The sequence below is a fragment of the Rosa chinensis genome, chromosome 3, assembly GCF_002994745.2.
Source record: "Rosa chinensis cultivar Old Blush chromosome 3, RchiOBHm-V2, whole genome shotgun sequence".
Classification (NCBI taxonomy): Eukaryota; Viridiplantae; Streptophyta; class Magnoliopsida; order Rosales; family Rosaceae; genus Rosa; species Rosa chinensis.
The window spans coordinates 33,566,757-33,591,806 of NC_037090.1; the positions used below are offsets into that span (position 1 = coordinate 33,566,757).

Sequence of the window (25,050 nt, forward strand, 5' to 3'; positions counted from 1 at the left end):
GCTTCCAAAAGAGAGCCTCAGCATCTCTAATTTGTTCATACTTGGCAATCAGTTCCTTCTCAAGATCCAAGAGAAAAGGGATATTTTGTCTTCCCAAGATTTTTTGGATGCCACAAATTCTAGCCAGAAGGATCCTCTTCTGCTTGAAGATATTGCCAAAAACTTCTTTATTCCAGGTGTTTAGAGATCTAGCTAGAGTAGCAGTTTTAGAGAATAAATCCCCAGCACAGCTATTCCAAGTTTCCTTGACCATATCCATATAGTTATCATGCTGCATCCACATCGCTTGAAATCTGAAGGGAGAGTTTCTCCTAATTAAACTCCTGCAATGATTGAGCTTGACTAAAATAGGGCAGTGATCAGACTTCATTCTAGCCAAGTGCACAACACAAGCATCAGGAAAAAGGATCCTCCAATCACAATTACAAAAGCATCTATCAAGTCTTTCTTTAACTGTATTATTCTTCCAAGTATAGTCAGCACCTTGATAACCCATGTCTATTAACCCATTCCTACCAACCAAATCTTGCAAGCCACCAAATTTAAAAAGTTGGGAGACACCAATCTTATCAGAGTAAGACAACAATTCATTAAAGTCTCCCACAATCATTCCAGGGAGATTAACATGTTTATAGAGATTATCTAAATAACTCCATAGAGCACCTCTAGAAGTATTATAGGGGCTAGCATAAATACCAGTAAGCATCCAAGTCTGAGTACCACTCCAAGAGACTTTCACAGAAATACATTGAAAGGTGGTATCAATAATGTCTATAGTAACCTTATTTCTATTCCAGAAGAACCAAAGACCACTAGAGAAACCATTAGCTTCCCTAACTTTGAAATCAGTGAATCCAAGAGAAAGTAACCATTTCTTAGCCTTCTCAAATTGAATACGAGGTTCACAAACAAAAAGCAAGTCAACTTTATGCATCTTAACTAGATCCTGAATAGAGGATCTAAATTTCTCACTAGCAGTTCCACGAGAATTCGAAAACAGGTTGTGATCCATTAGCACTTAGGGAGGAGAGGGTAGAAGCCCCATTTAATTATCAACCACACCTTCCCCAGCTGAGGAAGGCAGGTTATCATCATTAATCAAAATGCTATTAGCAGCAAAGGTCTCTTCAACAAAACAATCAGAGGCACAGTTATTGGACTGTTGTTTGTCAGTACACATAGATATCTCTTCAGGAGGGCAATGACCAAAGATAGCAGAAATTCCATTACCAAACACATTAGTATCAGCATTTTCAAAAGAGAGCTTTTTGAAAATAAGAGACTGGTGTTTAGGATTAGAAGAAATAGTACCTTTGGCTTTCCTTTGATATTGCATAGCCTGCTTTGGAGCATTGCAAGTGTCAACATTGGACACATCTTTCATTGGGACTCTTTGCACAATTTTAATGATTCCAGAGGTGGAGGCACTCAGACCTGAGTCACTGGTTACTGAACGTACTCCAGCCTTGGCAGAGCTAGACTTTGTGAAATTCTTCTTCTTATCCTGGAAACTAGTCCACAATTTTACAATTGGGGGGGGTTGAAGGCTTGATAGTATTCTTAGCAATGGTCTCAGATTCATTAGTAGGCATAACAGCCTCATCCTGCAATATAACAAATCTAGATCCCTTGTTGGTATTTTTCTTTGGTCCTCCACCTTCATTGGTCTTCTTCTTATTTATGAAATTCATCAGCATCCATGGTCCCATGTCCTCCTTAATAATAGAAGGTTTAGCTTGAGAAGTGTCCATATCCTGTTGTAAATCAGCTTTGTCCACAGGACCCATAACCTAGTCAATAGAGTTGCCGACAGTCTCATTAGCTTGAGGATTAGCATTTGGCCTAGCAATTATAATGGGGCATTTATCCTTAGAGTGACCAAAGCAACTGCACTCAAAGCAGATCATTGAAATTCCTTCATAAACAACATGGTAAGCAACAGATTCCACCTCCACAAAAGGACACAAGGGCTTGCTTAGATCAACTTCAATACAAACTCTGGCAAATTTGCCTTTGGCTTGACCAAGAGTAACTTGATCGACCTTAACAACATCACCTATAATGCTGCCAATCTTAGCCACAAAATAATCCTTAAAGTATTTGACAGGGAACCCACAGATTCTAACCCATAAAGCCATTTTCCCAATAAACTCGTTCAGAGGATCAAAATCCGGTCTCCACTTCCTAACAATTAAGGTTTGACCAGCCAAAATCCAGGGACCCCCACACAGCGCGCTATTCATATCATCTTCCAAATTGAATTTGACAATGAAGAAGTCATTAGGAAGGTCAATGAGGTGCCAGCCCCCTTTGACTTGCCATTTCCTTCTCAATCCTTTCAGCATGAAATCGAAGGTGTTTGTAGAATTTGGTTTACCCATGAGCTTAACAACAACAGCACATCGCCAATCAAAGTCAAGTTTATTGTGTACCTTCTCAGAGAACGAGACGTTCTGGCCATGTTTGCCTTGGGTGTAGATGCAATCCTCATTAGTGAATTTGAAGTCCTCCGTCATGGTCTTGCTGTAGCGATCAACCGAGTTTTTCAGTTTGCTCGCATAACTCGCAGCAGGTTGTTGGGTTTGAGTGGTTTGAATGATAGAGTAAGATCTTCCATGCGAAGTGCTTCGAGGTCAGAAGAGATATCACCTCCCTTCTTTGTACGTTTCCACTGCATCTGAAAATCGCGCTCCGCCGCTTCCCGGTGGAAGGGCGGACAACACGAACGCTGGGGTAGCCACCAAAGAAGCTCAGGTAGCCGGAGAAGGCGGAGAGATTTAGAGTTGACAGGCCAATCGGGGAAGAAGATGAGTAGCAGATGGGTTTTGGGGAAGGGGCGTGAGGCGCGTTTAGAAAGCAAAAAACAAAAAAGTCTTCACCTTTTATTTGCAGCCAATAATTTGATGGGTCTTTATTTTTTTTTTTATGGAAGAGAACTCTATATTGGTTGTCAAATTGATTTTTTGGGTTTTTAGATGGCACCAAAACTGATGTTGCAATTTAGTTATGATGATGGTGGTGCCATCTTACTGCTATACAGAAGCTAAACGTTCAAAAGTGATGTAAGTGACATGGGTGATGAAAGAAGAAGGAGAAGATGTTGGTGTCAGAAGAAACCGAATATGTGTGGTGGTTGCGGGGAAGCTAACCAGTGCGGTAGGTGATGGGAAGTAGTTTAGTGCGGTGAGTGGCGGTTTAAAATGATGCAAATTGATTATGAAGTTGATGGTTCTCTGCTGTTTTGGACTTCACCATAGCGGTTTGTGTGTGTTTCTCCAAATGGATGTTTGTTCATGGTAATTGAAGTAGGATAAGAATTAGGTCGGTTTAGCCAGAAAATATAAAATAAAGAAGTGATGTAAAAATCAAGAAGAGTGATTGGTAATTCACTATTTTTTTTTTTGAGTAAAGGACTGGTGCAGCTACCCTTAAGTTTTGATTAATGAAAGTGTTAAATACAAGGGGGTGACATTGAGCCTAAACCCCTGATTACAATAAGCATCTAGAGTATGTCTCGAAATAATATTGGGAATCTCTACAAAATACATGTATTCAAACAAGCACCAACTAGCAAAGAGTGCTCTACTGGCTACTCTATTTGCTTTAACATAATAGTGACATAACAGAAAGACAATTTGATATGTAACCCGATTACAATGTAGCATAATTACCAATTGTATAGCTTTCCTAATATGTTGCCACCAGAGGATAAATCCGACGACACTTAGCTTCACCTTACCACTAGGCGACAACGACAATTTGACGAAACAAGGAATTCGCCGCCTACCTAGAGCAGACACGGCACTTTGAGTGCACACACGGGCACATTGACAGGACCCGACCCAGGAATCACCCAAATTACCTGGATACGAGCCTGCGGGGCCCACGTTAAGCGAAATCCTACCGAAAATTCAGCAGAACCTCCCCTAAATATGGGCTACCCAAAATTTCACAAACCTGGACATGATTACAACTTTAACTTCTACTCAACCTACAATAACTTATTTACAACCCAAGCACATATATTACATTCGGAAATTTCAAATCCCAACATAACCTTCGTAAGCAACCACAATCCGAACAACAACATCCATCAAATTTAAAAGAAAAGGGGTTATCAGAGCAACACTAAAACTAAGCCGATATCATACAAGGTAGGTTAAGTAATAACCTACGGACAAAAACGGAAGTGCTGATTTCCAAAGTCCTTTGAGCCTGGATGTGATCTCTGCTAATCTGAAATATGGGCATTTGAAAATGAAGGGCCCAGGGGAAAACATATAAAATCCATTAGAGTGAGTGGACAAAACCGAAACGAGAATCAAAACAATTTATGGTATGCTTCCCCATTTCTCTTTCCAACAAAACAACCATGTAGCGAGACTTCATAAAAAAAAATATTTCCAACTCACTCTTTTTCCAAGAAACTCATTTGATGACTAGGAAGGACTGCTTCCTAGGCATCTCATGCCATCAGGGAGGGACTGCCACCCGATGACGCATCGGAATGGACTGCCAACCTGAATAGGAGGCGGTGATTAGTTGGGACTGCCGACTAACTACCTCAAGTCATCTGGAAGGGACTGCCAACCAGATGACGCATCAGATGGGACTACCAACCGAGCTGTAGTCTAGAAGGGACTGCCAACCAGACTACTACCTAGAAGGGACTGCCAACTAGGTAAGATACGCATGCGCCAAAATTGGCCTCTTTGTCAACTGCTTTCCTTTTAAATCCTTTATTTTCCACAAAGTCACATTTACTCAAATAATATTCCAATTGAAAACTAAATACCATGCTGCATGTATTATTTAAACAAAATAAAAGTCCACTCACAAGTGAGTCCCGCAGCTACTCCTGCTGCCTGCCTGTGTCCTCCTCACTTGAGGGCTCAGTACGTCCTGTCACAATTGCATAGGATATAATTAACCATAATAAGGAAATACTCTCAAAAACAACTCATTTCCCTCGGAATAGGTATCCGTAGTTCATAAATTGTTATAAAACTTCCACACTTCAATTTGGGATTAAATTCTATAATTCCAAACAATCTCAATGCCCTCCAACTCAAAACAACTCAACCGATTTTTAATTCGATTCCTCAACCATTCAACGACCTCACTTAATCTAAACCTTCACAAGGACCGTTCGATAACTTAATCAATTTTAATTTCACTTCCTTCATCACAATTTACCACCAATTTAATATAAATCCTTTTCCAAAATTTCCACATTCTTTCTTAACTTTCCCTATTTCCAATTCACAATTCCAACTCCAACATTCTCAAATTCTCTCTACTTCCTAACAAATAATTTACAATAGCCCTTTATCAAGAGATTTCACCCAACACTACAAACATGACAATTCCAACAACCATGCTCAACAACAAAATCCAACAAAAACTCAATATCCAACAATATCAAGTTAACACAAAACTCAAAGTTTAAAACCGATACCAAACAACCTATCTATTCCAAAATCAACTCCATAACACACACAACCACCTCTATACCTGCAACAGCCACAAAAAACAAGCAGAAAAAGTCAAAATTCACACCCAAAGAAATTCAAGAACTCGGCGGCACTGTTCATGTCTCCAAACACCCTCAAATCTTCCTCCACCGGCCAACACAAGCTGCAATAGTTAGATATGGTCATCAACAACAACCCAGCGACCCAAGACTCCAAAGAAATCTGGCGGAAATCGCCGGAAAAACCAAATCGGAGCCAAACCCCGATTTTTTCCCTTTTTGTAATTCTCCTCAAATCTCTAAAACCGAAGCTACCCAAGGTGAAAGACTTACATGGCTAGAAGGAGAAGGAAGAGAGGATCACGCCGTGCCCAACGATTCGTCCTAGGGTGGCCGGAGGGCGACGAATTCGCCGAAGGAAGTGCGGCGGCGAAAAAGAAAAGGGGGGGGGGAAATGGCTCGGGTTCGTCCCGTTCTCTCTCCTTTTTTTTTTTCGATTCTTTTACTTTCTCTCTCTTCCCATCTGATTTTAACCCCTCCTTACCACAAATTGAAGCTCACAAAAAGAAAACCATGCCAAAAATAGAAATTTCTATTTTTGGTCATAACTTTTCCGATATAAATCCAATTTAAACAAACTACGTGTCCACGAACTCGATTTTTCGTATTCTACGACAATCTCAAAGAAATTTCCTAATTTACCGGACTAAAGAAAAAGTCACTCCTCAGTCAACCACGGTAAAAAGTAACTAGTAGGTACAGGGCATTACACACATATCTCGACTAGCCCTACACAACAAGAATTAGGACTCATTACTCGCAAAAAGCGCAAACAAACTAAGTAACATAAATAAATAACAACTATAAATAGAATAAAATTTGAGGCAGCGCCCACTAGGTGAACCCAACCCTAAACTCCAACCTAGATTGGGCCCATTGGCATAATTCCAGCCTAATAACTCAAACTAGAAGGTGGGTCTTTTTCAACCAACCCGGCCCAAAGCAGCTGTTGCGTCACCCTGCCACCAATCCTGCCTCCCCTCTACTGGCGCCTGGCCACTGTCGTCGTCCATCCATCGGAGGTCCGCTCCATCCATCACAACTCCCACCAGACACCAACTAGAGAAGAGAAGGTCTGAATCTAGCATCCAAGCATCGCCGTCACACTGTCCACCAAACCATCGATCCCTACCAACCAACCTTCGATCTACTCAGGCCAGCCATCAAGCTCAGCTTGCCGGCCACAGAAAGCCACTAAATGCCACTCCGACTTGCTCTCACTCTGATCCCGAATCACTTCCACGACACAGCCATGCCCTTCGACCAAGAAAGAAAGAAAAAACCACCACCTCCCTAGACATGATCTTCATTGGAAGCCCTTAAAGAGTTAAGGGAAACCGCTGAACACTTGAAATCCGAGTTTGAGATGAAGGATTTTGGGATAACAAGGTTATGTCTCGATTTGGAGCTGAGCATTGTGTTGATAGATGCTTAGACATTTTGATAAGGTCAAACCTTCAAGCACCCCATGATCGTCCGTAGTCTTGTTCCTGAAAAGGATCCTCTTCTTCCAAAGGATGATGACGAAGATGTGTTAGAAGCAGGAGTGCCTTACTTAAGTACAATAGGCTCATTATTGTACCTAGCTCAATGCACAAGACCAGACATTTCATTTGCAGTGAACTTGTTAGCTAAGGTATAGCTCTGTGCCAACGCGACGCCATTGGATTGGTGTAAAAGATATCTTTTGGTACTTGAGATGTACGATTGATATGGGCTTGTTCTATCCCTACAGAGAGATGATGGATTCGGACCCATTACACACCAGGAACGCCGCCAACACTGGCCTGCGTCCTCTAATCCCTATCCCAGGACGACATGTGTTTTGAAAGGTTTTGCTAATGTTGGGTATCTCTTTGACCCACACTAAGGTCATTCCCAAACTGGTTAAGTGTTCACCATGGGTAAAGACCGTGATATCTTGGAGGTCTACAAAACAGACCCTAGTCGCTATATCTTCGAACAATGCAGAGATTATTGCTCTTCATGAAGTGGTTCGTGAATGTATATGGATTGGATCCATATTTAGGCATGTTCGAACAATTGTGATTTGAAGTCTACCACAGATGAGCCTACGAGCATCTAGGATAATGTTGCTTGTTTTGAACAAATGAAGCAAGACTACATTAAAAGCGACAACACCAAGGATAATCAAGAATAACAAACTCTCCTTAAAATCAAAGTGAACTAGGTTCAATCTGAGGACAGTGTGGCATGCTTGCTCACTAAGTCATTGCCTAAATTTCACTTTCGAGAAACATGTTGGTAGCATCGTTTGCGGAAGTTATCTGAACTCCCATGACCGTAGTCATCAGGGGGAGATGCAGACATCAGGGGGAGATGTCTACATGTATGGTCTTAAAACGTCAAGGGTGTGTTGTGCTCTTTTTTCCCTTCGACCGAGGTTATTTTTGGCCCACAGGGTTTTTGTTACTCGACAAGGTTTTTTAATGAGGCAATGAGAGGAGCACCACATTTAGGCGACACAAGGGGGAGTGTTCAAGTAAATCTTTATTTTGTGTCTGGCCCAAACTCTAGGTTACTTGACCTAGTGGTAATAGGGTTATCTCGGAGAATATCTTAGAGATATCCATTCATTGTATGATTATCTTTCCTTGTACAATTCAGATTTTATGCATTGTAATCTTCTATATAAAAGAGACCCCTATTATCAATAAGAACACACAGCAATTCTCTCTCAAATATCGTTTCCCAAAAACAGATTGTTAATTAATATGATTAAATTCAGTTTATTCCCTTGAACTTTAGGGCTAAAATCAGTTTGGTCCATGATTTTTTTTAATCACGATAGTCCCTACGCTTCCGTATTGCCTCACTTTAGTCCAAAATTTGAATTTGGCTCGAAACATGACGTCAGAAGCTAAGTTGGTGCCGACATGGTAGCCTATTTTTCAGACTTTAACCCTTCAAGAAGGGTAAATTCCCAAAATAATTTTTGAGGCTAAATTCATTAAAAAAAAAAAAAAAAAGCTCTTTCTCTTTCTCTCTCTCTCTCACACACACACACATACAAAAACCGAGAAGCCCTTTCTCCTTGACTACTTCATCCTCACCATTTGATTCCTCTTCATCTTCTCTCTCCAGCGCCGCTTCAATTTGTGGTAGGTATTATCGAAGCTATTTTTGACGTCGGTTGTGGTGGTACTGAATTGGGCGACAACGGAGACAACATTTGACAAGAACATTTGGAAAAGAACCACAAAGAAGAGAAACACAACCACAATGCAAAGCCACCAAGAAGAACCAAGAAGAGGGTCTCTCTTCTATGGAGCCCCACTTTCCAAAGAACCTATCTTTAGCTAGCTTCCCATCAATTTCCAATCACCCACATCAAAATCAGAGGCTGTTTCTTGAAACCCGGATCAAAAATAAAAAACCCAATTCAGCAGTGATCTAGGTGATGAATTGGTGCCTGATACCCACCTATCCGAGAGCTTCACGGCGAAAACCAGGCTATGCGCGACAAGAACCGGACATTGAATCGGATTGTAATTGGGTGTAATGTGAGAATTTGATTTGGGTGTTTGCTATTTTGGGTGGAGTAGATGGATTTTGGGGAGGATCCGAGAGAGCTTTTGAGGACGATGGAGGCGAACCAGATTAGGGTGAAGCACTATATTTTCAACCAGGCATGTGCTCTTTCTTTACCATGAGAAGAATAAGAAATTTGAGGAGGCTGAGAAGATGTACCATTTGGGGGTGCAAAAGTGAGTGTTTGACCATTTTTCATAGTTTGTTGTGAATTGTGATTATATGAATGTGATATAAAACCATACTGGATTCATTTCTAGTTCAGCCCCCTTGATAATTTGATCTGTTGCTTGAAGATGCTACCCAACTCTTCTTCCCCTCCCTCATCTTATGCCTCTGCCTCTAGCTTTAAACCCAAATATGGAATTCTTTCTCTTCCATCTTCACCCTCAAAGCTCGCACCTTTAACCTCAAAGCTCTCATCTTTAGCCTCATCCTTGTTGCTTCTGTAAAACCCAATAAGTGTGGAGGTGTGGGGCATGAGCTACCTTCTTTCCATCAAGTACTGCTTGACCAAGAAGCCCAACAGGGCCACATATCCAGAAGGCAGAAGCATCGACTCGGCAAACGACTCAGCCAAATCCTAACAGTGATGTCCATCTCCCCCGGCCTCATGACCCGAACTCACATCGACCCAGACCCAGTTCCTGATAGAAGCTGAAATTCTCGAGTGACTTGAGCTTCTCGAGGTCTTCATCACTCAAAAACAGGTCTCTTGAGCTTCTCCACTGGTTTCAATTTAGTATCGTATTCTTCCTCTTTTTTTTGTGAATTTCAGCCCAAAGGTTAGTTTGGGAATTTAGCCTCTTTAGGGGTTGAAAAGCTAACAAGTGAGGCCCCATGTCGGCTCAACTCAGCAAGTGACGTTACATTTGGAGGAAAATTTGAAATTTGGACTTGGCTGATGCGATTTTGAAGTGCAAGGACCAATGTGATTAAAAAAAAAAAAAAGGGACCAAACTAATTTTCGACTCAAAGTTTGAGGAGATAAACTGAATTTTAATCCATTATACATTCTTATACTTGGGTGAAAGTTGCTAGTCATCTATAGTATCACCATAGACTCACCCACACCCTCTCTCTCCCCCTCTCCTCCACCCCGTCCTCTTCCTTCTTTAACAACTCCATCACAGTTCCGGACTTCGATACCACAAACATCACTAGGATCAGTAGTTGCATGACCAACCTATATTGGATTCTCAATTTCTACTCCATTTTTCTCTGTTTCTTGACACCTAAAAGACAACAAAAGGAAATAAATGACTCGAAGTGATAGGACTTCATTACCACAAACATTGTTTTTCCTCAGAAACCTAATGGGACTTCATTACCACAGAAACCTATATAGATTCTGCATTTTCCTCTGTTTTGTTCTCTTTGCTTCTTGACACCTAAAAGACAACAAAAGAAGACTCGAAATGACAGGGAAATAGCTAAGGAACATAGGATCTGAGTCAATACACTACTGGAGTGCTTGGTCAGGAGAATCTTCCTGGTGATCGTCCTGATCCTTACAATACTTACAGGGAGTTCATCAGCGCTATGATCACACCAATAAGCACCTTGCTTCCTTCACTGTACATGTCGATTACATAGTATCAAGTTCCTGCTATTCATCAGCGTCTTCTCATTCAACCTCTTCATGTCCAGATCCTAATGTCAATTCTTAAAAAGTGAAAACACACTGGGATCTTGACCCACTAAACAAGTGTCTTTTTGAGTTCCAGGTCTAAATTGAGATACAGGCCAAAGTTTGGATGATGAAATTCACAATCCCCCTCTTGATTGATACAATACAGGCTTACCGAAGCTAACTACATTATTGCAACATAACTACGGGATTATATTCCAATGATTGCGTTCTTAGAGAGAAGCTACATGACTAGTATTACACCTTATTTTTCACTTCCAACCACATAACATTGACAAAACAAAAGAATCAGTCTTCTAAGCTTTAATAGACAAGGGAAAAGTGGATACTCAAATGTGATGACTCAGTTTAACCCAAATGGGTCACACAGCAGAGGTAGAGGATGTGTCAGATAGCCCTCCGGTCATCTTCTCCGCCTTCTCTCCGCGCTCCCCTGAAAATTACAAATACAACAAAGAAAATTTATTGAAATTCTTCTGAGAAATTACAATTCAAATGGCCACCCAAATCATCATATAGTTAGACCATCAGAGGCGTAAAACCTTACCAGTGCGAACTCTAATTACGTCTGAGACCGGCACCACTGCACAAGATATGGAACCTTTCAGAAGTTTGACAAAAGATTACACCCCTCCAAGATGTTTAATAGAGATCCAAAGAAGAATGACATGTTCCATGAGTTCAAGGTATTACAAGTAAGAGGCACAGTGATTGCAGATACAAAATATGAATTGCTAAAAATGATCAGCCTTCTCCAAAAATTGCTACTTTTGCTACCAACCTGACTTTTAACCAACACTCCTGTTCAAATTTTAGACAAATATAGTATCTCTAATAAAATCAGGATGTAATATAATCAAGAACATCTGATTGAAGGTTATGGACAACTTTTAACAAATCTGTCGGTGAATATAGTATACAGATGGACATGCTTTAACAAATAGCATGGTGCGAAAAACTGTATGAAAAGAAGGTCATTTATATAAGTTAAATTATAGTTCATCTTCAAAGTATAACATTTCCAACATAAAAACAAACAATTGTAAGTGTGACAAACCAAGTCCTGATCATTTTAAAGTAACAGTTATCAAACCACTCCATATAAGTCATCCTTGACCTGGTAAGGTGTTTACTATCTCAGATTGCAAATTAGTTGTGTCAAAAATGACTTTACAGCTAATAAAGAAGTTTTGAGACTTACAGAAAATCTTGCCATCACCAATTTCTCCAGTTCTTGCCTCCTCAATTATCTTGCTAACTACTGCTTCAACCTGATAAATAATGTCATGCAGGGTTCTGTCACTGATTTTAACAATGAACTTAGCTTCAAGATGTCTCATTTATTGAATAAAATATCATTCAGACTATTCATACCTGGTCTTTGATCACTACAATCTCCATTTTAACTTTAGCAACATAATTGTCTTCAGCAAATTCAGAGCCTTACAATGTAACAGAAAAGAAGATTATGAAATTATAATAGGAAACAAAAAGTTGGAGAACAAATAAGCACCAATAGCTATAATGGGAAGGGAGCATATAGATCTGATACTTCTCACTGAAATGAAGATAGAAAGATCCATGCAAAGACGAAGACATACCACCGTGTCTCTCTTTTGAACCACCTTGAGCACCAAAGCCCCGAACATCAGATATGGTAACACCGCGGATACCGATTTTAAGTAGGGCCTTTGTGTTTCACCAAAGAGTAGGAAAATATAAAGATTAGTCCTTATACTATTTAGCCCTGTTGCTTTATAAATAAGCTAATACAGATCAATAACAAGAGAAACATGTATGCTGAGAGGCATTGCCTAAAGCCATTACTGAAAGGTAGTTGGGATCTTCAATGTGACAAGATTATATGTAAAATGTGGGACAATAGTAATACTACCATATATCATAGCCCAAAGTTCCTTTAAAAAAAATTCATCAGGCATCATTCTCATACAAAGGCCTAATTCTTTCATTTTTTTTTTTTATCATAGTAGTTCTATATTTCTTTCATTCACCAAATGACACTAGCTGTTGCACCACAGACGACCCATTAGCATGGCAGGCCACGGCTGCAATGAACTGAAAAGAACAGTAGCGGCACCAAAATGTTGAGAATAGTATGAACATGACTAGAAGAGTAGTGCTATGGTGCCCACACGGTCAGCAACTGTCTGGTAACAGCAAGATTCTGAAGTGATAATGGGGCTGATTTATAAGCCTTGGTAGGAGGTACAGTTAGACTACCAATTTACTGTAGGGTATGTCACCCAATTATACAAAATCAGGTCCTGGAGTCAATCAATTGAAGGCTCTTCTTGTTTTGGTTCGAAAAAAAGGCTTTATGATGTTAATATCAGACCAATGCATCATTCTCTGAGCAAAATTTTCATAGCTCTGATACTTAAAATATTAACACCCTCCACTATTTATGGTTTGGTTTTTGAACTCATAAGACCTTCCGACAAGTAATTGAGAGTATGTATTCCATACATGCAAGTAGATAGGAACAGACTAGTGCTTCCCGATTTTTATAGTCCTATATGATAAATGCAATGCCAAGTAACAAAGCATAGTGCCCTTACCGCAGAAACCTGCGGAACCCTCCAAGGCCTATCTCGTCCGACAATCAGAACAAACAAAAATTGAAAAGGAATTAGATACAATCAAACCCCATAAGCTCATAAAAACTGACATGCAGAGCTATAAAAAGAATCCAAACAAAAACATATGAATAGAACAAGGAAGAAAGAGTAGTTTCTGCACCTTAGAATTGCTTCCACTTTGTAAAACTGGGAGTCCGGGAAATAATCTAAACGCAAACAACACAGAGTAGATACCCAAATCATATTACGAACAGAATCTGAGAAAACATTTCAAACCCACAAATTATTTTTGGTAAAAGAAATGGGAAACACGAACCAGGGGAGCTCTGGGCTCTTATGACGGGAACAAGCGACGCATTTCTGGCCTGTTTTAGATTCACATTGCGGTGAGAGAACCCAGATTCTCTGAGCTTTAGATGGATCGAGCTCGAATCTAAAAGAGGAAGCTCGTTGAGGTGAGAATTTAGGGTGCAAATGACGCCTGGTTTCATCATTGTAGCCATGTTCCACAGTTTTCTGCACAACAAAGGTTCAATTTTTCCAAGTATATGCGCAGAAAAGTTTCGAGCTTTGAAACCTACCCTGCCAATGTGGGCTGTAATTAAGGCCCAAGATTGTTTCCAAAAGCCCACTTAGCCCAAAGTAAATGCAATGTCTTCTTCTGTCTATTTTCTGCTTCTACTACTCTCATAATTCTGTAATTTAGGGATGGCTGCAAGTGAAGGTGAAGAATATGTGTACAGAATCAGCAGAGGTGAGGAGTGGCAAGAGTTGCAGAGCTCTGGTTCCACTTTTGGTGGAGAGCTTGACAAGAATTCTGGCTTCATTCATCTCAGCAAACTCAATCAGGTCTTTCTCAAATTTTATCTTTCTTACTATTTTCAATCTCATATAATTCTCACCTGAGAGGTAGAGTACTTCGCAAATTATGGACTGGGGCAATCGTACATATCACACCCAGCACCACTGGAACAAACTTTATAGGGTCCAAAAGCTTGGGCTGAATGCAATAGATTGTGGGTGAATTTTGATGGGGCTTATTGGTTTCTCATTTCAGGTACAATCAACATTACAGAATTTTTTCCTGAACACCAAGGTTGATCTTTACCTGCTTCAAATTGACCCCAAAAAGGTATATTATTGTGTATTTACTGTTACTCTGTGTGGTAAGAGTTGGGAAATGAATTATGACCACAAGCCTAGGACCATAGATTTGATGTCTTTTTGGGTGTTGATTAGTTAAGACAACTATAATACCCATTCTCAGACTATTAAACGTGATAGGAAGTACTCGTTTAGTCCCATTTTTGTTTGCCCTGGATAACAGTTCATAGAACAGAAATTTGGTAAGCTAAGCTCACACACTAAAACATTTACACACCATTCAGAAGGTTTACATTAAGATAGATAAAAGTGAAGTTGAGTTCTCTCCTTGAAACTTTTTTATTTTTTATTTTTTTATTTTTTTATTTTTTTTTAAAAAGAGGATCAAAGGGTTTCACTCCTGCCCCCATGGTGACTCGAACCTATGACTTCGTACATAGGTAGTGGGTGCTCTAACCACTGAGCTAACACCACTTCGTCCTCTCCTTGAAACTTGATATCATAACTTTTGCCATGAAAGTTCACTTGTGGTTTATTCATGGAAGTTTGCTTGTGGTTTATTCATGGAACCAAACTTGCAACTGTCCCATGCCTGTACCTATCTGGCTACCTGTAAACTGAGAAGTCATGGAATTAAGTTTTTGAAAGCATGTATAGAGGAATAAATATCCCTTATTAGTTAAGTGAGAAGAACCAAAGTCAGATACTAACTTCTTTTTAGTCGATTGGAGCCGTATTTGGTTACAAGTTACAGAAAACATTCTTTATATTTTGATTCACCATGATGAACATGTACAAGCTTCCCTTGAAACTTTTTAAAAAGAATAAAATTAGGACCAGAACTTAGCAGATAATGAATCCGGAAATCCAGGTCATGAAATAAGTTTTTATGAGTTAGGCAGTGAACTTCTAAATTTGCTGTCCTTTATGCGTCTTTTTGTATCATCTTACAGTTTGAGTCCCATTCATCAACCTCTTGCATGAGCAATTAAAGAGCCAGAAAAGGTGAAATTTGAAATGGCTTTCATTGGCAGTTGTTGAAACAACTTTCCTAAACTCTATGCTAGTCTCAAAAGAAACTCCCCGATTTGACCAAAAATTGAGATTGGTAATCTATATTTATCTGAAAACTATATCCGCATAATCCCTATCCAACCTCCAGTCAATGTTCTAAAACTCGCTAGGCAGTAGGCGAGCAGTGGGAAGGGGCATAGGTTGATTTTTGTTCAATTTTTATTTCTATTATGCTACATATAAATAAGTGCATCTTTAAAACAAAAAACTATATTGTATTGCGAAATGGAAGGATATGTAAAATACCATAATCGATTGAAAACATGGGAAAAACGTTAAGCATATAATGAGTACTTACAAAAAAATATCACTTTTAAGTATTTAAATAAATAAAAAATTATGAACATTTTTTTCTTAAACCTGGCTAGTCCCTTTCCCCAGCTCGCCGAGTCCACCGAGGCGGTTTTCAATTAATCAAGGCGGTCGCCAGAGGGATTTTTAGAACACTGCCTCCAGTTATTTTTCCCATAGTCTCCTTTTGAACACCCATCTGTTGTGACTTTTTCTTAGGTTCTGTTCATGTATCTTTCATTATTGTCTGAACACCCATCTGTTGTGACTTTTCCTTGGGTTTTGTTTATGTATCTTTTTTATCACACTTACAGTATTGTTTGCATTTTCACCCTCTTTCACTTCATAATTTGTAATCTCAAGAAAAATCATTCTATTCTGATGTGTTGTTGCAGCTGGGCAAAGGATTAGTCTATGAAGTTGTTGATGGTTCCAATAGCTTCCCTCATTTCTATGGTCCATCTCGAAGCTTCAGTCCTCTCTCTCTAGATGCTGTTACGAAAGCAGAGAAGCTGTCTCTGTCAGGTGACCGATTTATTTGTAGTATGTTGGAATAAGCCGCTTGAGCTTTTATGTGGTGTTCTTTTGAATTGTCATTCACATATCCCAGCTGCTGCAAGTACTATTTAATACCATATTACCAATATACTGTTGAAGGCTTATGTCCTGCTATTGATACATTGAATGGATGGTTTTTTTTTTAACCACAATTGCGTGCTCCAATCATTACTAAATAGCATTTTGAGAAAGTGTATATGGCTGTTTGGAGCGAAAATTTAACAGGAGAGTTTTAGTCCCATTTAGTTTCCTTGCCCGGTGTAGTTTCCAGCCTTTGCATTGTTTTGGCGGTGTTTGCACAACATTTTGTATTTCTCGTCATGTTTTTGAAGACCATTTGTCGCAATCAGGAAATGGGGAGGGGTTAGAGTTGAATTCTTGTTGCAGATATGAGATATGTGCTACCGCCACTGCAGCATTTAATCTTTTTTTTCTTGTGGATTTCTGTTGCGTTTTGGACACAGCCAATATCACTGCTAATGATAATCGAGCCAACTAGCAGGTTTCCTCAAACTTAAATGAAGAGACTGGCTCACGCCAAGGCAGGCAATCTTATGAGAGATCGTAGGCAATCATGTCTTTGAGAAGGCTTGTGGAAAATTTGAGATACCTGTAGTCAAGTCATGAGCTTGCAAATTTCTGCCGCAATAAATTTCTCAAATCTCGTCATCTGAATGAATTGGAGAGATCAATTGGAGGCAATCAAAGCAGAAAGATCCATCAAGCGCAAATGTTAGTACAAAATTATTTTTATTGGTTTTAGAGCAACTCTAATCCATTTTGTTAATGGTGTTCTGGCAATAGCAGATGAGTCTCATATCTTATATTTGGCAAATGAGTTTCATTGTCAAAGTAATAAAATATGGGTCTTTTTAAATGTACCCAGTAAATATCTAAATACACCCAGCATTCTAGATATTATTCTATATTTCCCGTTTTATCCTTATTTAAATAAACCCAGCAACCTTGTTTAAATAAACCCAGCAAACACAATAGCAAGCTGAGCATCTCTAAGGCCTTGAGGCTGCCCAAAGAGCAAGAATTAACAATTGAACAATTGATTCTTTGGTCAAAGACCATGCTAGGGACTCGTAACTTGGGGTAAAATACAATACAATTCTTCCCATTATGCAGCAACCTGCAGAACAGGAATTAACGTGAGGAGGAATTTATTGTACTTTCAAATTTACTTTAATATGATGCCACTTTCAGGTTGAGATCGTGAGGAGGAATTTGGTATTAGTGTGGAAGAGGAGAGTGCTCAGAGCATTGCAACTGTTCAGGATGCTGCGGATCTTATCGAGAAACTCATCGAGAAGAACGAGGCTTAGAAGAAGTAATGGGAAAACAAGAGTCAAGTAGTGTTTTCACATCCTAGCCTGCTTTAGATAATTATTTGGTTGGTAGACTGGTTATGTATGCAGTCATTTTGTGTGAAATTTGAACCTGATAGTTGTTGAGTGGTTAAATTATGAATGTATGAATTTGAGCTTGTGTGATCAAGCTCCTTTCTTTCCTATATTTCTGATGAAATAGAGAATGGCCTTACAATACCTGATGTCGCATTCGTCTACATTATAATTAATGATATCTTTTTAAGTTCTAGTTATTCCAAGTTTATGGTCACTGGGCATTGAGTTCACTAGTGCAGATTTTGCATAAATTTGAACAGACCAAACTGTGACAGGATGTAAAGGCATCAATCACAAATTCTCAATTCATTAAAGATGATCCAAGAACTTTACTTTCCCAATATGTACATGGTCAGTTTGACGTCCACATTCTTCATGGTTGATCGATTTGTACCATCTCATTGAACCCAAATGAAGATACCGTCTGGATTCATCTGTGCTTTGTTTAGAAAAATCAAAATGTGATTTGTTTTTCTTATTTTGGTGAGGCTGATCTAGATAAGGTGAACGGATGAAGGTTGATATGTACATGAAGGCTGATCTCAGTGGTTTCTTTTGTTCTGGATCGTCGTCGGTAAATACTTGTGGGTTTGTGTATGTTGGGTGTATTACAAATTTACAATGAGGGCAAAATTGGAAAATAAGTGACAATTTATTAGCTGCTGGGTCTATTTAGAAATTTGCTGGGTTCAAATAGAAACACCCTAAAATATTGGTTTAATAGATTGCATCCCACTACATTGTCTATGATTGGTTCATATATAATAAAAGAAATGTATAATTGTCAATTTGCCACTTTAGGTTTTTAAAATTTAAGTTTATGTCAAATTTGCTAATATAGGCTTTTAAACTAAACTAATTTGTTTTCTTAAGTTTTCAAAATCAATCATTTGCTACTCTAGATTTTTAAAGGGGTAAATTCCTTCTATAGTACTTGTTGAGGTATGGCCAATTAGACAATTTGATACCTGATGTATTAAAGGGGACAGTTTGGTACTTGATGTCTTACTCAGTTAGACCTTGTAGTACTTCTATCAATATTGTAGTTAAAATTAGTCATGTGACGCGCACGTGACTAATTTTCAAGACTATTTTCGTAACTCCAGTTCCAACCTTTCAAAACAAAATTTTTTGTACTATTCTCTATGAATCCACTGATTTTCCCTCCAAAACTTGGATTTTCCCTCCTCTTCAACCCTACACTACACATATCTATCTAAAATCAGAGAAGTACAAAATAGAAAAAGGCTTTTGAACACAATGCGATGATATGCAACTGAAAAGTAATTCCACATTCAACTCAAGTAGCAACCTAGTTGATAATGAAAAAAAGATGCAAAATAGTACAAGATAAGAATGACATAAAGATCCTTTCAAAAAAAAAATGACATAAGGATTATGCATTCTGATATACATTAATAGTTGCGTATGTCTCAAAGTACTCCTAAAATAATACCAAATAATCCATAAACAACCTAGTGCATGGAACAATACCGATTCCAAAAGGCCAATTCCATAACTCTCAAAACAAGGCACAAATCAAGCTAACAAACACAATCCAACATGCCTAGCTAGAATAAGTTCACTACATAACAAAATAGATTGACTGATATGTCAATGCTTTTAAATCTTCCCACCCTAAGTAGTCCCATCTTTAACATATGACACTTTGCTTTTCCTAGATGAACCAATAGGTTGAATTGAGGATGAGTGGTTAAGTTGGAAAATAGTTGTGGGAATTGATGGCTGAGATGATGTATGCATAGATTTTGAAGCTGCACTTTGGGAAGATATTGTTTTTGATCCAAATGCTTCACCAACCTTACTTATGTTTCTCCTAACCTGTAACCACAAAGCATATCAATGACAAATCACACATTAACTGATAACTGAAAAAGTTAAATAATGAATTACCATTGCACTGGTACTAAGTAATTGACTGATTTGCTAAACTACCATTCAACATATGTTACTCTTCAAAGATGAGAATCAATAAGGTCATTATAGAATTTGAACTTGGGAATAAAACCCAAACCCAGACTTTGATCGAGTTTTACATCTTACAATACATTCTTTTAGTAAAGAACACTTCCTAAATTTCCAGATTTGTAACCATATCAACTACCAAATAATGTGAATACTTGACTTAATCTGGTCAACTTAACTATTTAAAACTTACTAATAAAGCAAAGAAACAACAGAGGCATTTTCCTGTACAGATTAACCTTCAGTCATAACAACCAAATTATGAACAAGACAGGGAGGACTTATATATGGTCATGTAACTCAATTACTAGGATGCACCAAATAGGGTGATAAAGATCCAATTTGAATCAACTATCTTGGTTCAAATGCATACAAAGTATAAAACTAGCAGCCAAGTCAGATGTACTAAATTATAATGTAGAAAGCAGAAAACATGTGAACTGCCATTTACCAGTTTTATCTAAAATAAAAGAGAGAACTTTAAAAGATGTACTAAATTATTGTGTTCTCTTATATTGTCAATGCCACTTAATTATGTTATCTCATTCGGAACACAAAGACAACATCATTCACATGCAAATGCTAAAACAAGACAAATATTAAAGTGAAGCTACTATCTTCTCAAGCTGTAACAACATAGGGACATAAATACGGCAGACTTTAGCAACAAACACTAGTATTAATACCTGTTTCTTTGCAGCAGCAACTTGCTTGGATTTGACATTAATACTTACATCATTATTGCCTTCATTTTGAACTCTCACATTGACAGTGTTATTTCCTTGAGTGCTCACATTTACGCTTACACTTTCTCGCTCTTCATTTGTCTCCTTCTACACAAAGTGGTAATAGTTAGAAACCTGTGAAGCATTGCTTTAAAAATCTTTAAAAAAATAATAATAAAACTTGTGGAACAAAATCTGTCAGGAATGTCATATGAATTTACCTAACGAGTGGGGCAAGTTCTCATGTTATGCTTTGGATTCCCACAACCAGTGCACTTTCCACCAACATATACAATCCTGGGTGGTTTATTTGATGTTGGTATTGTTGGGTTTGTAGTTGCTGCAGTGGTTGTCCCTTCACTAGCTGGTATGACCTTTCCTACTTCCTTTCTCTTAACCTTCTTTAGCCTCCCTGGCATTCTTCAAAATGGTGGAGGTTGAATGGGATGATGTACCATTTTTCACAAGTGTATTCCGGGAAGGGTATTGATAGGATATGCATATACTTGCAAATAGAACTGCTTGCTATAGTAAGGATGAACATATTGAGTTGGATCATGCTCTTTCACAAAGATACAAGCTATTGCATGAGGACATGGGCCGGATAAAGCCGATCTTCTACAAGTACAAGTCATCATAGCCAAGTTAACTGAGTGTTGTGATTCAAAAATAGTGCCGCTTGTTCCATTTACCTCAAATACATAATCAGATGATCTATTTTCCCTATATGCATGACTTCTACTCACATTTTTGTTCAAAATCTTCTGAATTCTTGGTTCCACTTGTCCCTTTCACTTAAGCCAGCACATCTCCTATTGGCCAACCTTGTCATTGAATCAACCTTCATATACTCCATCATACTTAGAATTAGCTTATCTCTTGCTTCAATAATACTGGCATTGTAGGACTCACATAAGTTATTTAACAACAATTACACTTTGTTTTAGTCCTAAATGCTGATCTTGTCCAGTGACATGGCTTTTCATTTTTCTCAAACCACCTCCATGCATCAGGTGACTCGGCTTTGATATGATCATAATGCTTGATGAACCAAGTTTTAGTTGCATCCCTTGCTGCAGTCCACACCATGTTTTTCAAACGAGGACCAATTTCTTTTTAAAATTATTGTACATGTGTCTAACACAATGTCTGTGTTCAGCTTCAAGAAGTAAGTCTTATCTCAATTGCAAGAAATATAGATTTAAAGGTCCCGAATTCTTTCTTTCTCACTCTAAGACAAACTAGGTCTTGGTTTTTGATCAATCAGAGAGTATAGTACTAAATGAAAAAGAGTCTGATTTTGAAGGGTTGGAAATGAAATTACAAAAGTAGCCCTAAAAATTAGTCATGTGCGCGACACATGGCTAATTTTGACGACAAATATGATAGAGGTACTACAAGGTATAGCGGAGTAGGACATTAGGTACCAAACTGTCCCCTTTAATACATAAGGTATCAAATTGTCTAATTGGCCATCCTCAGTACTATAGAAGGAATTTACCCTTTTTAAAATAACTAAATACTGTTTACTCCCTATACTTCTTATGTCTTAACTTTTCAGTCTCTCACTTTCTAATTTCAACCAAATACTCCTATGGACTCTCAAATCTCACGCACTAGGTCCTCGCTGCTAACTCTGTGTCAAAATCTCAGATCGCTGATGTGGCATCCCTTCCACCCCAAATGTCTATTATACCCTCACTTATTCTTTTTATTTTATTTTATTTTCTTCCTTTTTACCTCTTCTTCTTCCAGCTCTCGCAATTTTTAGGCCTTCTCTTCCTCCTCTATGATCTCTTCTGTCTAATTCGACCTCCGTTTTCTCTAATTCGACTTGCTCTCCCTCCAATTTGACCTCCTCCTCTATGTCTAGTTACACCTCCTCTACCACACCTCTGACCTCGTATTCTTCGTCTCCGACCTACTCTCTCTGCCTTTGCACCTTTTCTCTCTCTTCTTCAACCACTTGCACTACTTCAACCTCCTCTCTCTCCTGTTCAACCTCTTCTCTTTGTGCTTCGGTCGCCATTCCTCTCAACAAAAGTAAAAAATTATGGTCAAGGAAAAGCAAAATTGCTTTATCTAAACAACACAACACATTATCTTCAAAATTAAATAGTTAATCATTAAAACTTAAGAGCTGCCAAGGATACTGATTCATCAAAGAAGTCTTCCTCTTCCCAACCCTGCAAATCAAAAATCAAACAAACGCTTTTACTCTTAAGAAGCATCAACCAACTCAAATTTTGTGTTGATGGAGGGTCTGTGGAGCCCAAGCCAAAGTCAGATCCTTTGGGAGGTAGAGGCAAGAAGTGGCGGAGGAAGAAAGAAGAAGACGATGGTGGTGAAGGGGATGAGGAAGAGGTTGCTGGAGATGGCGTGGAGAGAAAGAGGAGGGCAAGGGTTGTGAAGGCGATGGTGGAGGACGTGTTTGAACCTAAATTTGGCAAGGCCCACGTGGCATACAGTTGGGTTTGGCCCACAAAATATTTTTGCTTGCGTGGCTCACACCATAGCTATTTACATGAATTCAATAAATGAATGAATGAAGTGCATGTGTTGGGACCGTGATTAATTGGTCACAGCACAATGAATGACTGCGGTTGAATAGTTGCGACATAATAGATGACCGCTATTGAATGGTCGCGGCATAATGAATGAGCGCGATTGAATGATGTTAATCAAGTTCATAAAGGTCATTAGATGCAAGCGTTAAAATAATTCAGGATATTCAAAAGCCGCGGAGATCAAAAATTTGAGACAATCATCTTAATAACATAGTTATGAGTTTTAATTCCCAAGTTAGTAGTTACTGCATTCAAATGCATGTAACCGCGCATTGATTCTCAACTTTGGATGCATGTAAGTTACAATCAAGATTATATCTTTTCCTTTATTCAATTGTGTATCGTTCACTATAAAAAGGACCATATGCATCTTTGTTAGAGGTCTCTGACCAAACGCTCTACGCGACTGCACAATTTTTATCTCAATACATTTCAGCGCTTCAACACAATTATCAAATTTTATGTGTTTTATCTTAAAATTTTTCTTTACCGGTATTCATCTATCTATCTTGCACTTTAAAATATCGTTGTTTACAATTCTGCTAGTTATCTTATTCCTTTTATCTTCCTGCTTATTATTTTCTTTCACTTTTACATTCTTGTTCTTTACTTTGCCTGCACTTTTGTGATGCCCGAGAAATTCGTAATTATTTTATGAGGATTTTTTGGAATTTAATTAGTGGTTATTGGACAATTTCGTGGCTCGTGGATGGAGCGGAAGTGTTTCGGATGAATTTTTATTCGGAAAGTATGACTTTAGGGGGTTGCTAAGGTTGAATTTGGATACGTTGAGATTCTCTGAAAACTTCATTCACGAAAGTTGTAGAGTGCGTCGATACGAGTTCGTGGACATGTGGAATGCGATCGGAGTTCGTATGTGAAAGTTATGAGCGTTTGAAAATTTGGAAAGTTACTATAAGTAGGAGTTTCCATTTTCAGAAACTTACTATTTCCATTTTTTCCATTTTCCTTTTCCGGAAACCAAAAACGCTCTGTTTCCTGTCCTCACCCGCGACTGACTCGACCAGAACCCGGAAACCCGACCCGGCTTTTCTGGCCAACTCTGGCGACCTCTTCCGGTGAAACCTTCCAGATCGGTTCGTCATTGTCGTCCGCTCCTCCCTGTGGTGTCCTCTAGCGGCGATTCGCGGTGGTGACGGCGCTAGAAGGCGGCGAAGTTTGGTGTATTCGACCCAGTCGGAAAACGCAGTTCTGGCGACGTCGTGGCTTCATGCTTCCTTGGTTGAGTTCAGAGAAGGCTCCCTGATCGATCTGTGGTGGTTGTTTGGATCGATTTACGTGGAAATCGGTTCAACTCGGATTGAGCAAAAATCCAAAGCTTGTGAGGTAGTTTTCGACCCTTTATGCTTGTTTTTTGACTTCGAGCTAGTTATGAAAATTCACAATCATGCTTAGATGAACAGCTTTGATGTTGAGAGTTTTGTGAAATATTGAGTTTTGGCCTGCGGCGGTGCGCCACCGCCTATGGCGGCGTTCTGTTGGCTTTCCAGCCATGTATGGAACTATTTTTGGTATTATATAGGTTCTAGTCGTTGATACGAGCCTTTCAATATATAATTTGTAAATTTTGGAGTCGTATGGATTTGTTATGATTTTTACAGTTTCGGACAGTTTGATGATTCGATCCGTGAGGATCCGAGCGTCCGATCGACTTGTGGTTTGGATATATCGATCGTGGAAGTATTCCGGAGACATTGGGTGGTCTCAGATGTGGTTTCACCTTGATTGGTTGGTTTAAAGGGAAGATGTCTCCATGTATTTTGTATTAATTGTTGAATGATCGCGCATATATAATTATGAGATTATATATATCGATTTTTATTGTGTTAAAAATCAGGGGCGTGACAACTTTCTTTTATGCTATTAATTTGTTGTCATTTACTTTATGTTATTTACTTTGTGCAAATATTAAGAAAATCATAAAAAGAATCATTGTCACCTCACTTTCACATCAATCACCGAGTTAAACAACACCA

The 25,050-nt window shown here is 38.8% G+C and overlaps 3 protein-coding genes across 5 annotated transcripts; 1 reads left to right on the plus strand and 2 right to left on the minus strand.

The window, feature by feature from the left end:
- Positions 1-1,790: 1,790 nt before the first annotated feature.
- LOC112194471 lies at positions 1,791-2,516 on the minus strand. Its single transcript, XM_024334706.1, has one exon. It carries the CDS (start codon positions 2,514-2,516, stop codon positions 1,791-1,793), a length of 726 nt encoding a protein of 241 aa, XP_024190474.1.
- An 8,309-nt stretch (positions 2,517-10,825) lies between these two features.
- Positions 10,826-13,883, minus strand: LOC112193242 (nitrogen regulatory protein P-II homolog). Its single transcript, XM_024333313.2, has 8 exons — positions 13,653-13,883; positions 13,497-13,542; positions 13,316-13,343; positions 12,338-12,425; positions 12,111-12,178; positions 11,938-12,007; positions 11,284-11,319; positions 10,826-11,169 (listed from the first exon to the last, which is right to left on the minus strand). Exons 1-8 carry the CDS (start codon positions 13,837-13,839, stop codon positions 11,099-11,101), a joined length of 594 nt encoding a protein of 197 aa, XP_024189081.1. The 5' UTR covers positions 13,840-13,883; the 3' UTR covers positions 10,826-11,098.
- Positions 13,884-14,011: 128 nt separating this feature from the next.
- Positions 14,012-17,916, plus strand: LOC112193243. 3 transcript variants are annotated; one of them, XR_002933813.2, is made up of 5 exons: positions 14,012-14,185; positions 14,394-14,468; positions 16,201-16,330; positions 16,828-17,095; positions 17,576-17,916. XR_002933813.2 is itself a non-coding variant. In XM_024333314.2 (4 exons), the coding sequence occupies exons 1-4, from the start codon at positions 14,045-14,047 to the stop codon at positions 16,860-16,862; spliced, it is 381 nt and encodes a 126-aa protein (XP_024189082.1). In that variant the 5' UTR covers positions 14,012-14,044; the 3' UTR covers positions 16,863-17,284. The 3 variants fall into 3 exon arrangements, 2 of the variants coding, with proteins under 2 accessions (XP_024189082.1, XP_024189083.1); XM_024333314.2 differs by lacking the exon at positions 17,576-17,916 and having other exon boundaries at positions 16,828-17,284; XM_024333315.2 differs by lacking the exon at positions 17,576-17,916 and having other exon boundaries at positions 14,013-14,185; positions 16,866-17,284.
- The last annotated feature ends 7,134 nt before the right edge of the window (positions 17,917-25,050 follow it).